The following is a 13,481-nucleotide window of genomic DNA, read 5'->3' on the forward strand; positions in this document are numbered from 1 at the left end:
CACAGACAAGAAACTCAAACCACCTCATACAAGAGAAACCTGGATGTTTTTCTTGCTGGGATCTTGTGACCCCAGCTGACTTTCTGCCCCTGGAGCAGGGGGCTGGACTCGATCTCCAAGGTCCCTTCCAGCCCTAATGTCTATGAAGTCTATGAAGCTCCAGCTGCCAAAACCCCAGCAGCACTGTCAAGCCCATAACCCAGAGCATACTAAGCTGTTATAGGTTTGAGGTGACTGCAAAATAATGGGATCCAGGAAAAAAAAAAAAATGTATCAAAGGAGCACAGAGCATAGTGGCTGAGGCTCAGCTATGGAACATGCTACCCAGCGGCAAGGCCTTTCCCAAACAACATCAGCAGAATGTGCTCCATGGAACTTGGGGTACTGACTGCACTGCAATGGATGAGGTTGGTTATGTTGTTTTGTCTAATGGACATCTGCAAGACAGTGACAACAGCTTTGCTGTGCTTTGCCCTAAGGGAGTCAGATGACACAACTGAGTGCTTAGAACAGAGCTGGGTGTGCTTAAACCAGAGACCAGCTTGCTGGAATATAGTAGTTTTAACACTAGGACTGCATTTAAAAGCTTGTCTCTAAATCTTTCCCAACCTACATAAATTCTTGCCCCCCCCCCTTTTTTTTTTAAAGTATTTAAGAGCTTTGCAGTGTCACTCTGCAGCCCAAATCGGCTGGCTCAGACTCCACACATTTAGATAAATGCATGATCATCATTTTCTCAATAAAATGAAGTAATACTATGGATTTGTGTAGACAGCTTAACACTGATGTATTACTTCACTCTGGGCATGTCTACACAATACGCTGTAATGTGCAGTAGCCTATTCTACATTAGTGTGTCACAGCCAAAACTGTGCTAATCCACAGTAGAATTAGCCTACCGTGCATGAAACTTCCCCAAAACAGCTAACCACCCCCCAAAGCCCTCAAAAAAGCAAACAAACCTGTTTGCCTTTGCTACTGCGCATTAGAATGGGTTAATGTGCCTTTATGTAGTACCTCATATTACAGGTACCAAGTTTAATGAATGTGTGGACATGCCTTCTATTGCCTATCAGAAGACCTCCAATTACTTTGCAGATGGTAAGCTTTGGAAAGTATTATTCTTCCCATTTGACAAAATGCAAACTCAAACAGCTTTAGAGAACTTAGTGACAAGTCACGGGTCCCTTTGCTTCATATGCAAGACCAGGTAACTCCATTCACTGGAAGATGCACCTTACCTAATCGCAAAAAGGAGAAAAAAAAGAGCCAGAACAGACACAGGATTGGAGCTGCAAGGGCTTGATTCACAGCTGCGAAGTGGATCTTCTTCTCCAGCTTTGCAGGGAGAAATGCATAGTAAAGATTGTGGCGGTCAACCATGTGCTTCAGCAGTATATATATCAAACCTGAAGGGGGGACAAAAGCCAAAGACAGATTAATGAAAGGCTTGTAAAACTGACAGGGGAACCATGCAGATGTGATACACCAAATTATTTCAAAGGATCAGATTTCAAATCAACCCTGCTGACTCTCTTACCCTACATAAGTCAAGATGCTCCCAATTGCAGAGCAGGGACAGATTAAAAAGAGATGGGAAGTCTTTGTTATGCTTTTATTTAAGCAATAACCTTTGTTATTTGACCAATCTGAGGTTTATTTCACAAACTATGTAGGGAACAGGTTTATTTTTTCTGTTTATTTTATGTCCTGCACTAACAACATAATTGTGCAGATGTGGATTTGTGTGGGTTTCTATCAGCTTTCCACCTGTTTGCCTGGGGCAGGAACTGGCAACCTACAGCCCATGGGCTAGATCTGGTCCTTAGATCCAGGATGCAGAGCTCCAGCTTTGGCAGTGGGGGCTCTGCCCACAATGTACCACAGTCAGGTGCCTAGGGCATGAGCAGAGGGGGCTCTCCCAATGCTACCCCAGCGAGAAGTGGTGGAGGCAACTAGGTTCTAAAGCCCACCAACCTCAGAACCGAGCTGAGTCATTTAGGCCTGCCCCCAGAAAATGTTGCTGACTTCTGATATAGGGCATTAAAAGTGAAGTAAAGACTACATGCTTCAAAGGAAGGACAAACTCACATAAGTGAACTTGTTAACAAGGAAACTACACCCAGTTATTCTTGTTATTAACATATATATGCTCTGCAGCTACACTGAAAGAGCACAGGGTGGCATCTGGTACAGAATCTGGCCCCCAAAACATTCCAACATTCATCATGAGACTATTATATGCCTACAGCAGGTGATAAGTACCACTTATAATTAAAAACACTACATATAGTACCTCACATTTTGACAATAGCAGATTAGCAATAAGTAGTAAAAACTAGACATCAGTTAATTATGATTTTTTTTTTTTTAAATTGTACAGCACTTTTCCTAGTAAAAAGGCATCAATTGTAGAGTTCTAGTCAAAATCCAATTTGGGTAACTACATTATGCTTAACCCACTCTGAAGCTTCAGATTAGGAAAGAAAGAATACTAGAGCAAACTGTTGTGCAGTACTGCTTCCATCTGAAAAATTTGCTGTAAAAGTGCCAACATTTAAGTGGTTGCATAAGTGATCCCTTTTATAAGTTTGTAAGGTTCTCTGAGAATCAAAGGGCATTTTTATACATGCTCCGGGGTAGGGCAAGCATTTTACTCAGAGTGGATCTCAGGAGCTGGTCTAATTAAAAATTTCCGCATCTTGTGTATTCAGCATCCCATGTTTCAAAACAGTGGCAGAAGCGCATTAACCAATGTTCATTTAATGAGCTTTAAAGCGCCCTTGCTGCCATTTTGAAATGCAGGGATCCTGAATATCTAAGACGCTGCAGCATGCTGGACTGTCCCGATCAGAATGCTTCAGACTCAGTTAATCAGAACACACTGAAGCGTGTGTATAGGTGCCCAAAGATGTTATATAAAGGAGAACAGAAAATGAGTACTACTTGGTCAGGTATGTCAGAGACAGCAGAAGTCATGGGAGCAGTCAGCATCAGGGCTGGGATAACTCTGAAGTTCTTGGCTACTAGTCATGTGCTCAGATCAAACCTCTCCTTTTCCTCCTATGGTACACACAACTCAACAGCAAACTTACCAAATGGGACAATAATAGGACATGTGATACTATAGGCCATGATGACGGTGAATACGCACAGCATCCAGGCATACATTGCTCCAAACTCGTATTCAAATGCTTGTTGCTAGGAAAAAGAAACCCACCACAAAACGTTAGAATTTCAGAGACTGAATTACATTTACTAAGGCAACAACTCTGCTTATACCTCATTCCTTCCTCACAACAGATAGACCAGTTATTTTCCTGAAAAAACAACAACTTACAGTTCCATGGAACCCAACTACAGATGCACAAGAAGTATAATATTATTATGTGCTTTGAACAAATATGGATGTAGCAAACTGACACTTCCTTTGAGATAATTCCTTCAAAAGCACTCAGGCTATGAGGAAAAGCTAATTCTAACCACAGGTGTAGTGTTCCTTTGCTGCCAAAACTGTGTGCTGTAGAGGCAGCTCTAGTTGAACCCTAAGGATGTTACAAACACTATAGGACCCACATTTGTGTAACTGTAAATGTGTACACACACAGGACCAATCAATGAGCCCTGCCTGACTTCTGTTAATCAGAGAAAGGGCTCAAGATATACATTTTTATTCTCAAACCAGATTTTAAAAACAAACAAACATACAAACCATAGGGGCTCATCTATTACAAAAACAGAAGCTGTTTGTGAAAAAGCAAGATACGGACAAAAAAGGGGGATGGAAATAATAAACATCCTGAAACTCAGCAGCATTCAGAATCTAGATTTGGATATGCATCCATCTCCAGTTTTAGTGATAATGTTTCACAGATCCCTATACATCCACACTGCACTAGGCAGAGAGGACGACATGAGCCTGTTAGTCTGAACAAAATAAAAGTTGAAAAGAATGATCCCAGATAGCTGTTAACAGCTGCAAAGAATGGAAGTGCACATGGTTTCTTTGTGAAGATTAATCATCTCTTTTAGGCTTTTATCAACCCTGGACTGAAGAGACCCTTCTACCTGTTTAATGTTTTTCCTTTCAACAGTGGACCTGGCCATTATCATGCGTATGGTGTACAGGATGAGACCAGGTAAGCGCAGCAGCTCCATCCCATTGCCAATGAAAGCAGAGGCAATCACATAGTTCACAAAGAAGGCTCCCTGGTCAGGCAGGAACACACATCTGCAAGGAAGCAGAATCAGTGGACGGAATGCAAACAACCAAGCAGACAGAGGGGAATAAAAAGACGGGCTTGTGAAAAGAACAGGTTGCATTTAGAAAAATCTGCCTTTTGGAATAAACACTGGACACCTGACCAAAGATGGCTGCAAGATCTTTGGTACTCTGAACTCAATTACACAAATTTAGTGCTGAATTATCTACGCAATAGCCAGGTTATATTTTGTAAGTGCTATTACATGGAAACAGGAGCATCTGCAGTTGTACTAAGTCCAGGGAGAAAGTAAGAGGTCTTAGGGCTTTTAACCTTTGTATTTTCAGGAATAAGCTGGTTAGAATTAAAAAACAAACAAGCAAGCAAAAAACCCACTGCATGATACTACAATGGATGGCTTGTACCAGCAGTGGTCCCAGCCTCACAGTGCTTCCAAATACTTGCAGTTCTAGAAAAGGTATTTGTACCACTTCTATGCAACAGCTTCCAACACAATCTCTTGCGTTTCTTTGTGTTTCTGAATTGGTGCTGCTTTGGCCTGTTGTTTTGTCTTATTCTAAGATTGTGAGGTCTTTGGGGCAGGAACTTTGTTTTGTATTTATATACATTATCAAATGCAAAGAGGGCCTGGGCTCCAAGTAATCTCAGAAGAATTCATTTCTCATAGTTTCATAGATTTAGGGTCGGAAGGGACCTAGTAGATCTTCTAGCCCGACCCCCCGCCAGGGGGGGAGAACAACAAAAACCCCAAAACAAAAACAGGACTCAAATGAGTCCAGCCAGGTAGGCATCCAGCCTCTTCTTAAAGACCCCCAGGGTAGGGGCCAGCACCACTTCCCTTGGAAGTTGGTTCCAGCTCCACCCTGCACTTGTCCGTATTGAAACGCATCCTGTTCCTGTTAGCCCACCCCTGTAACCTATCCAGATCCTTCTGCAATCTCTCACTCCCTGCTAGTGTGCTCACCTCCCCACAAATTTTGGTGTCATCAGCGAATTTAAACAGGTTACTTTCCACCCCATCATCCAGATCGCTGATGAAGAAATTGAACAGCGCAGGCCCCAGGACCGAGCCCTGGGGGACTCCGCTACCCACCTCCCCCCAGGTCGAGTATGACCCATCCACCTCCACCCTCTGAGTGCGACCCTTCAGCCAATCTGCAATCCATCTGACTGTGTAGGCATCTATGCCACAGTCGCCTAGTTTTTTAACTAGGATGGGGTGAGAGACGGTGTCAAAGGCCTTGCTGAAGTCCAGAAAGACTACATCCACCGCGACACCTGCATCCATGGCCTTTGTGACCTGATCGTAGAAGGCAATCAGGTTGGTCTGACATGATCTCCCCCTAATAAATCCATGCTGATTGCCCCTGAGCATCATTTCTGATGCCGGCCCATCACAAATGTGCTCCTTGATGATCTTCTCAAAGAGTTTCCCCAGGATTGAGGTAAGACTGACGGGCCTATAGTTGCCCGGGTCCTCCCTCTTCCCCTTCTTGAAGATGGGGACCACATTTGCTACCTTCCAATCATCTGGCACCTGGCCCAAGCACCACGATCGCTCATAGAGCCGTGCCAGGGGCCCTGCAATAACCCCAGCTAGCTCCCTCAACACCCTGGGGTGGAGAGCATCCGGACCCGCTGACTTGAACGCGTCCAGCCCCTCCAGAAGCTCTCTAACCCGGTCCTCCCCAACCTGAGGTCTGAAGGCGATCCAAATCTCCAAATCATCATTCATTCCAAATCTCTATAGGGCAGGGCTGTCCAACTGGTGGCCCATAGGGATTAACATATGGCCTGCAGCCTCCCACCTGGCTGCCTCTTCCTCCCACTGCACTTGCTTCTGCAGCAGCCAGCCATAGTCTCTGGGGAGGGTAGACTGGTGGGAAGGGACCCAATGAACATGCTGCCTCTGTGGTATGTGGACCTCAAGGTATGCGGCTGTGCAGCATGGCCCCTGGCAGCTCAGAGGTTGGACAGCCCAGACACATGGCTTGTGAAGAAGCCCTATGCAAATACACTCAAGAAAGTTAGCTGGCAAAATAAAACAAGTAATTAATACTTACTCTAATCTGACTGTAGATTCAGCTGATTCTCTGTCAAACAGCCAACGAAAAAAGAAGTCAAGACTGGAAGAAAGATGGTTAATATTAGCCTCCACAGTTCAGCAGTTTTTTTAAAAGCAAAACCAAACAAAAGATGTGCATACAGGAACCCAACTGTTCTAACAAACACAGGTTTTAAATGAGTGACCTGAATTCTGCTCTAGCCATTATTGTAGTTACGGAACACTCTGCGGTCAGAAGTGGGAAGCCAAACTTGGAGTCTCATCACACAGAAGAGTTCGATTTCATGCTTATGTTTCAAAGTTTTAGCTTCAGAAGACAGCATCAGGATGGAGACAAGCACACTCTCTAAGGACAGAGCCATATTATAGAATATTAGAACCTCAACACAATCTTTACCTGGTCAACCCAAGAGAAGGCAGAATCAACACCATGAAGATCAAAAAAATGTAGACTTTATGCATTACTATTCTGTTTTCTCCAGACCTACCAAAGAGAAAAAAGGCTTATTAAGGAAAGACTTTTATTGCTAAACACAATCCTCTTCATCCTCTTCTATCTACACTAGTCCTGCCATAAGTACAGCATGTATAACATTCTGGAAAACACACCAATTTATTTTGGTATGCAATATGTTATCCATGAAATAACTAAATAACACTGGAGTCTAGGGAACCCATGCAACAGAAAAGATACCATATTTTCCTCTCATATAGCCCACACCCTTTCCCCCAAAACTAGCTGGGGAAAATTAGGGTGTGCATTATATGCAAGGAAAAGGACTCCCCATGGATCTGAAATTCATTTTGGGGGGGGGGGGGCCATGCAGAGGAGAAGAACAGTGGCAGTATTAATAGCTGCAGCTCATTAATTGTCATAGCCTCCTACTGGCCCCCTCGCCAAATTTCTGGCCACACTGGGCCTTACCACTTGGCATGCAGGATCAGGCCAGTGAGTGGCCCCCAGCCCTGGAGACCCCAGATCCCTGGTACTAGCCTGCATTCTAGGGTAAGATTTATTCTTCTTCTTTGGAACTTCCAAAAACAGGGTGCATACTATATTCAGGTACATGTTATATGCAAGAAAACATGGTACCTTCAATCACTACTAGCTCCTAGTTCAGCTAGGTGAGATCCACCTCAATATTAAGCACATTAACACAAGGAATAAAGTTCTTCACCTGAACAGTCTTGTTCAGTGGTGCTCAATCTCTGGCCCATAGGCCAAGTACAGCTGTGAGGCCATGTTATCCTATCTATGAGGCTTCCCACAGGTCTGCAAATTTGGTGGCAGGGGAATGATGGTAGTGTCAGCTTCTAGAATCGCAACACTTAACATCATGCTCCCACCACCATTATTTCCAGACCTGTGGGGAGCCCTGAAAGCAAGATAACACAGCTCAGTCTGCTGCACAGGTTTGCTTTAGGGCTAGATCCAATGAACAGGGCTGGAACTGGTGCATGGGCTTGTGAGCATTATGAGCAAATCTAAAACATAAGATTGTTAACACCAACTAGGCTTTGCTGGGCACATGAAGCAGATCAGGAAGTCTGTTGGGCCACAACATGAGTATATCCATTAGAATTCTATCAAAAGCAAGAACCATGCATATGTCCTTTTACACTTTCAAAAACAGATTTAAAAGGAGAGAGGTGGTGGACCCCACCTTTAATGCAACTAGCTAGTGGTTAAAACACTTTCCCAGGAGGTGAAAGAACTGGGTTCTATGACCTCCTCACCCCAATGGGGGTTTGAATCCACATCTCCAATCCCTCGAAGAAGTGTGAACAACACCTAGTGATAAAGTTGGGCTGAGATGGGAAAACTCCACATCTCACTGAAGACTGAGGCAGAGGGAGAATGATGCTGCAGTCAAATGATAGGGCACTCAAATGGTATGAAGCAGAGTTCTAGGTCCTGGGCACTGCTCCCAGAACTGTTCATACACTTTTTTTGTTCACCCTCTAATGCCAAATGCAGCAACTGTCCTCATTGTTGCCATGCCTAAGCCCCTTTGAGGATCTGAGATTGAGTTTCTTTATTTAAAACATTTTCTTGCCTAATGCGGGAGAAACCCCCCCACACCATATAACTGGATACTATCCTATTGCGTCATCAACTGTGAAAGAGGTAATTCCCTCAAATGTCTAGCAAAGAGGCCTATTAGATTACACCAGTCAATAAAGTACTTCAAAAAGAAAATAAGACTAGTCCTTTTTCCTTATCCAGAGGAGAGTAGATGGGACACAGAGAATCTATTTTGTATGAGATGCAAGACATCTTCCAGTTTCCCCAATAATTGGCTTTATAGGATAAAACTAAAAGGAAAATGTGTTGCTTACTTTGTCCAGTGGGATTCCAGCAATGTTGAGTAATAAACCATTGTTGGTAGGAGAGCAGAAAAGGACCACAGGAGAACTGTTGGGAAGAACTGACTAACAATTGGATCCTAGCAAATAAAAGCATTAAGTAAGAACAGGTGCAAACACTCCAATGCAATTGTGGTAGAAGAATAATTGTGACAGGGATTGACTTTCTTATAAATAACCAAACTGTTAGTCTCAGAACTGGCACAGGACAATAATATTCAAGGCTGAAAATAGGGTTTGAGATTACATACCAAGATACACTCTAATGCAACTTCGACAGGCAAGATTACAAGCCCTCGCCCTCTTCAAAGTAGTGTAAACACCACCTGATGACAATGTTAGGTTGACATGGGGAAGCTAGAGGCAAATTCTCACAAAAACAGGTTGTATGAGATTTCAGTGGAAGGTGAACTGGAACTGGATGCTCATACTGGTTTGGGATCCAACTGGTAGATACAATGTAAGCGTGACCTGCATTTCAGAGTTTAAAATCTGAGTCCTCACTTCCAAAAAATATGAAGGGAGCTTAGATCTGAGATTATGTTTCCAGTTCAAATGTAAAAAAATATTGTTATACAAGTTTAAAGGTATTAAATTTTCATTTTGTATTAAAAATACGATTTATGAACATGGAAAGCTTTAAATGAATTCATTTCAGGCTAATATCAATTAAGAAGCAGGACAATACTAAAAGAACAAAAATGTAATGTTTTACATCAGTTTAAGTCTGTGCTGGGCATTTAAACTAATGGAGAATGAGTGTATGGTTGAGTCTGACTAACAGACCAGGCAGGCCCGGTTCCTGTAATATTTTACCATCAGTTTACTAACGTTTTGATATGATGCAATAATACTCACATTAAGGTAACGAATAGGTTTAGTGACATTGAACTTGTCCATGGTAGAGATGATTATGGAAGGTGTAGTCAGAAAAAACAGTACAATAAAAAGGAGCATATTAATACAAAACCACCTCAACCACCATTTTAGCCCACACACTGAAAAATTCTTCCTGTTAAGAAAAAGGACAAAAGAGAGGCAGTCAGTATCTTGTCAGTGTAGATAAATACTATCTGTCAAGTGACAGGTAGATGGTGCTTCTTTTTTAAAACTAGATATTCATACACATAGGAACCATAATAACAACTCCCCAGAAATTCATTAAATGAGTTCCAACTGCCATTAGTCATTAATTAGCAAAATGAAAAGTTAGTGTAACCGTGTTGGAGCAACTCTTAGACTGTTTTTTCTTTTTCTTTCTTAACTCAGGCAATTAGAACCCAATTAAAAACAAAGCTTTTCTGCTTAACAACATATTCAGTCTTGTTTAACAGACAAACTCGCCCTAGTTTAAGTTATATTAAACTAGGTTTATCACCACTGAATGTCAGTTCCATAGGGATTCGCAACAGAACGCCCAATTGCAGACAGGGGATATGTTCACATTTGAACTATTGTTACGTATTCAGTGGGAATCTCAAGAGTAGATACATGGTAAATGACCAGGTATGTTTTTAAGGTACCTGGGTACTTTCACACTTATACTTAAAGAGAAGAGAATGATAACTGGTAATGACTTTAATGTCTTAACTACTTCTATTCAACAACATGAATTGAAATAGAGCATAAAGGGGTTTCAGTCTTACTTCATTTCAATTCTTACCTCTTGTCACGATGGAGACCTTTTGCAGGCTAACCAATGTTGGCATTTTAAACAAAAGAAAAATTGATGTGACATCAGCAAAAAAGTGAAGAGTGTCAAAGCAATAACTGGCAACATGGTGAAGGAATTGAAGTAGGAAAGAAAAATGGTTGTCCTTTGTTTGAACAGTGGGGTAAACCACACCTTCTCCAATCTAACATTCTCTGAAAGCCTTTGGGCATTTAATGATCATTTTGTTCACCTCCAACGTAGCCATGCTCTGTTAAACAGCAGGAGGTCACAGCAGAAAGTGAATGAAACTAAAAGGGGGATTTTAGGTAGGAAGAACAACTCTGAGAGCGGGACTCTGACAAAACTCATTGCAGTAATAATTCTTAAGATGAGACTGAGGATGTTTAATGACCATAAAGGTCAAAGCCTTAACATTGTGTGTTATCTAACAGGGCACCTTCAAGTTTCAAAATGCTTTTAGAGTCCGTCAAATTCTAGTACTTAGATAGAAATCAGGAATGCCCAAGTTCCAGTCTCCAGTTCCAGCAGTGACTCACTGCAAAAACATAGGTAAATATTTATTATACGCTACATAAGGGATGTATTATTCTAAATTATGGCTTAAAACTTCTCTAATGGATAAATACATTGCTTAAGTCTCCACTGTGATTATGTCAAGCAGTGGCAACTTGTAAACTGTTTTTCCCCCCTTATAATGCATGTTACGTTGTTTTAATATAAAAGAAAAAATCACTTGCAAGTATATTGGAAAGAATCCATTGATCTGTGGGGTCTCTCTGGCAAAGGGGAAGGTGAGGAGCGACGGCTAGGGCAAAACAGTGACTGAACAGTACTTACTAATTTTTTAAGTTTTCCCCTATTGGTGGCACATTATGTTTGCCAAGTTTACTAGTCCACCAACACTTCAAAAGGCAAACAGTGTTTAATTACAGAATAGGGTGAAGTGCTATTTTTTTTTTTTTTTTATAGAAATCAAACACTTTCATAACATTTAACACTGGTACAGGGCTAAATGAGATCCTTAGATCTCATAAAATAGATCTACACTGTCCTCATTCTGCAAGTGGAAAAGTTGAGGTATACATGTTAAGAGACTGATTTTCTTTGAAGGCGATAGAAACTATGGGTATCTAGAACCTCCAAGGAGGAAAAAGACAAGTCAGCCATAAGTGACTTACCCAGGGTAGCTAATTCAAATAAAGTAATAAAATAGAAAACAGTCAAAGTTTGGCTAATTGACCAGTCAAATATAGGTCAAACTGTAAATAGCCAATAGGTCTAAATAATACAAAGAAAAAGCACAAATTTTCCATTACGAAATGTGTCAAAAAAGGTTTAAAATCATATTTCCGTCAAGAAAACTTCAAAAAGGTAGGGTTTGTGTGAAATTGCTACAATCTTTGACCAGTCAAAAATATGCAGTCAATTGACAGTATTTGACGGGTCAATTGACTGGTTTGCTAACCCTAGTTGGAGATAGAAAGAAGAAGTCGCAGATATCTCAGCTTCCAATTTTCTGCTCAATTCACTAGGACAGTTATTCACAAAATTGTTTTCTTCAATGCAATCCCTTCTCCCTTCCCACAAAAAAGCCCAATTTTCTTCTGGCAACAGACAAATAACCCAATTTCTCTCATCTGAAATTTAAATTATGAATTAAAACTTAATAAAAGACAGAATTTACCAACAAATATTTTCGGGGTAAGTTGCATATGTAACATTCCACTTTGAAATGCAGAGTTCTTTGCTGTACGTGGATGGCTGAGGTTCCCCTTTACACTTAAAACTTTGGCATTTGCAGGCATTGAAATCTTTAAGGATACTGGAAGAAGAAAGAAAATGCAGTTTTACACCTGGAAGCATCACATGCATAAGTAAGGAGATTGCTAAAGATTAAAGTTTTTATTACACCAGCTTGAGACTGTTATTGGATAATACATGCATATCATGTAAAACTGCAGTAACAGAGAGGTAGGTAGCCATATTAGTCTGAGGTCAGGCAAAAGGCAGGGAAGATCTGCACCTTTATAAACAAAGTCAGAGATGCACAGATAGCATAAGCATGAATAATGACACAGCATCTGATGAAGTGAACTTGGGCTTATGAAAACTTATGCTATACATCTCAGATGTGGTTAGTCTTAAAAGGTGAAACTCTAACCTGCCTTATGCATGTAACAGTGAAATATACATCACAGTTTGCCTCTGTCAGCTCTTACAGGTATCTAACCAATAAAAGCTTTGCCTTAAGTTGCTCAGTGGGCTATCAACAAAGAGGAGCTTTTAGTGCCACCTGGTAAAAAGTCTTAGTGCCTCACATGCCTTTCCAAAGAGCTCTAGTACAGCACAAGCCACTCATTACAAAGCAGTGGATTTGTTTGTATTCTTACTCAGGACACTGAAACTAAAAGCCTGCCCTAGTTTAGGATCATACTTCTGAAATGTTTTTGCTACGCTGGTGATGTTCTCAAGCTGCAAAATCTCTTCTTCCCCTTCTCAAAATGTAAATTTAAGACATGGACATCATCTCCTAGAATCAGTATTTAATTGACATTTGTTAAATTCACATCCAATAAAAGCATGGGAAATTCAGGGCATTTATAGCTTTCCCAAACACAGAACTGCTAAGGTTCAAATTCTAAAAGGCATGATAACTACGAGGGTTTTACTGTTAAAAATACACTGTAATAGCTAAACTCTGATGATATAAAGGATAGAAAAAGCATGCACTGTATTTCAATGGATCACCTATCTGAAGTACCTGAACACAGTAATCACGCTTCAGTCACATTTCTTACATGTCAAAAAAAAACAACTACAATACAGTAACCAGTGTGGATAAAAATCGATGCTCTTTCATTTTAAAAATAAGATTTTATTTAATCATATTTTTCATTTTATGTTAAGATGCTTTTAAAAAAAAACGAACATATAAAGATAGTTTTAATTTAACATATGTTAAAGCTCAAAGAGATCATCATGGAATAGGGATTGTAACTTCTAATTATATACTATTTGACCCAATATATGCAAGCAACCTTTTTAGAAGTTTTATAAATATGTCACAACAGGCCATGGACTACATATGGGGCCCAATCTCATGGGGTTCCCAGAGGCTCTTCTATAGATTAGTAAAGATTAAAAAAAACCA

The 13,481-nt window shown here is 40.9% G+C and overlaps 1 protein-coding gene across 5 annotated transcripts in view; it reads right to left on the minus strand.

The window, feature by feature from the left end:
- Positions 1-13,481, minus strand: part of TMEM63A (transmembrane protein 63A) — a 53,062-nt gene that overhangs the window by 10,655 nt on the left and 28,926 nt on the right. For 4 of the 5 annotated variants that reach the window (XM_019516535.1, XM_019516539.1, XM_019516538.1 and 1 more), the window contains 8 exons: positions 12,015-12,152; positions 9,514-9,667; positions 8,629-8,735; positions 6,686-6,772; positions 6,287-6,349; positions 4,069-4,231; positions 3,096-3,201; positions 1,242-1,409 (listed from right to left, as the gene is read on the minus strand). In XM_019516535.1, the coding sequence (XP_019372080.1) occupies positions 1,242-1,409; positions 3,096-3,201; positions 4,069-4,231; positions 6,287-6,349; positions 6,686-6,772; positions 8,629-8,735; positions 9,514-9,667; positions 12,015-12,152 (986 nt within the window). The remainder of the gene's footprint in view (positions 1-1,241; positions 1,410-3,095; positions 3,202-4,068; positions 4,232-6,286; positions 6,350-6,685; positions 6,773-8,628; positions 8,736-9,513; positions 9,668-12,014; positions 12,153-13,481) is intronic. The other variant, XM_019516537.1, reaches the window with a different exon arrangement.

Source organism: Gavialis gangeticus, unplaced genomic scaffold, assembly GCF_001723915.1.
Source record: "Gavialis gangeticus isolate Ggan-Ray unplaced genomic scaffold, GavGan_comp1, whole genome shotgun sequence".
Lineage (NCBI taxonomy): Eukaryota > Metazoa > Chordata > Crocodylia > Gavialidae > Gavialis > Gavialis gangeticus.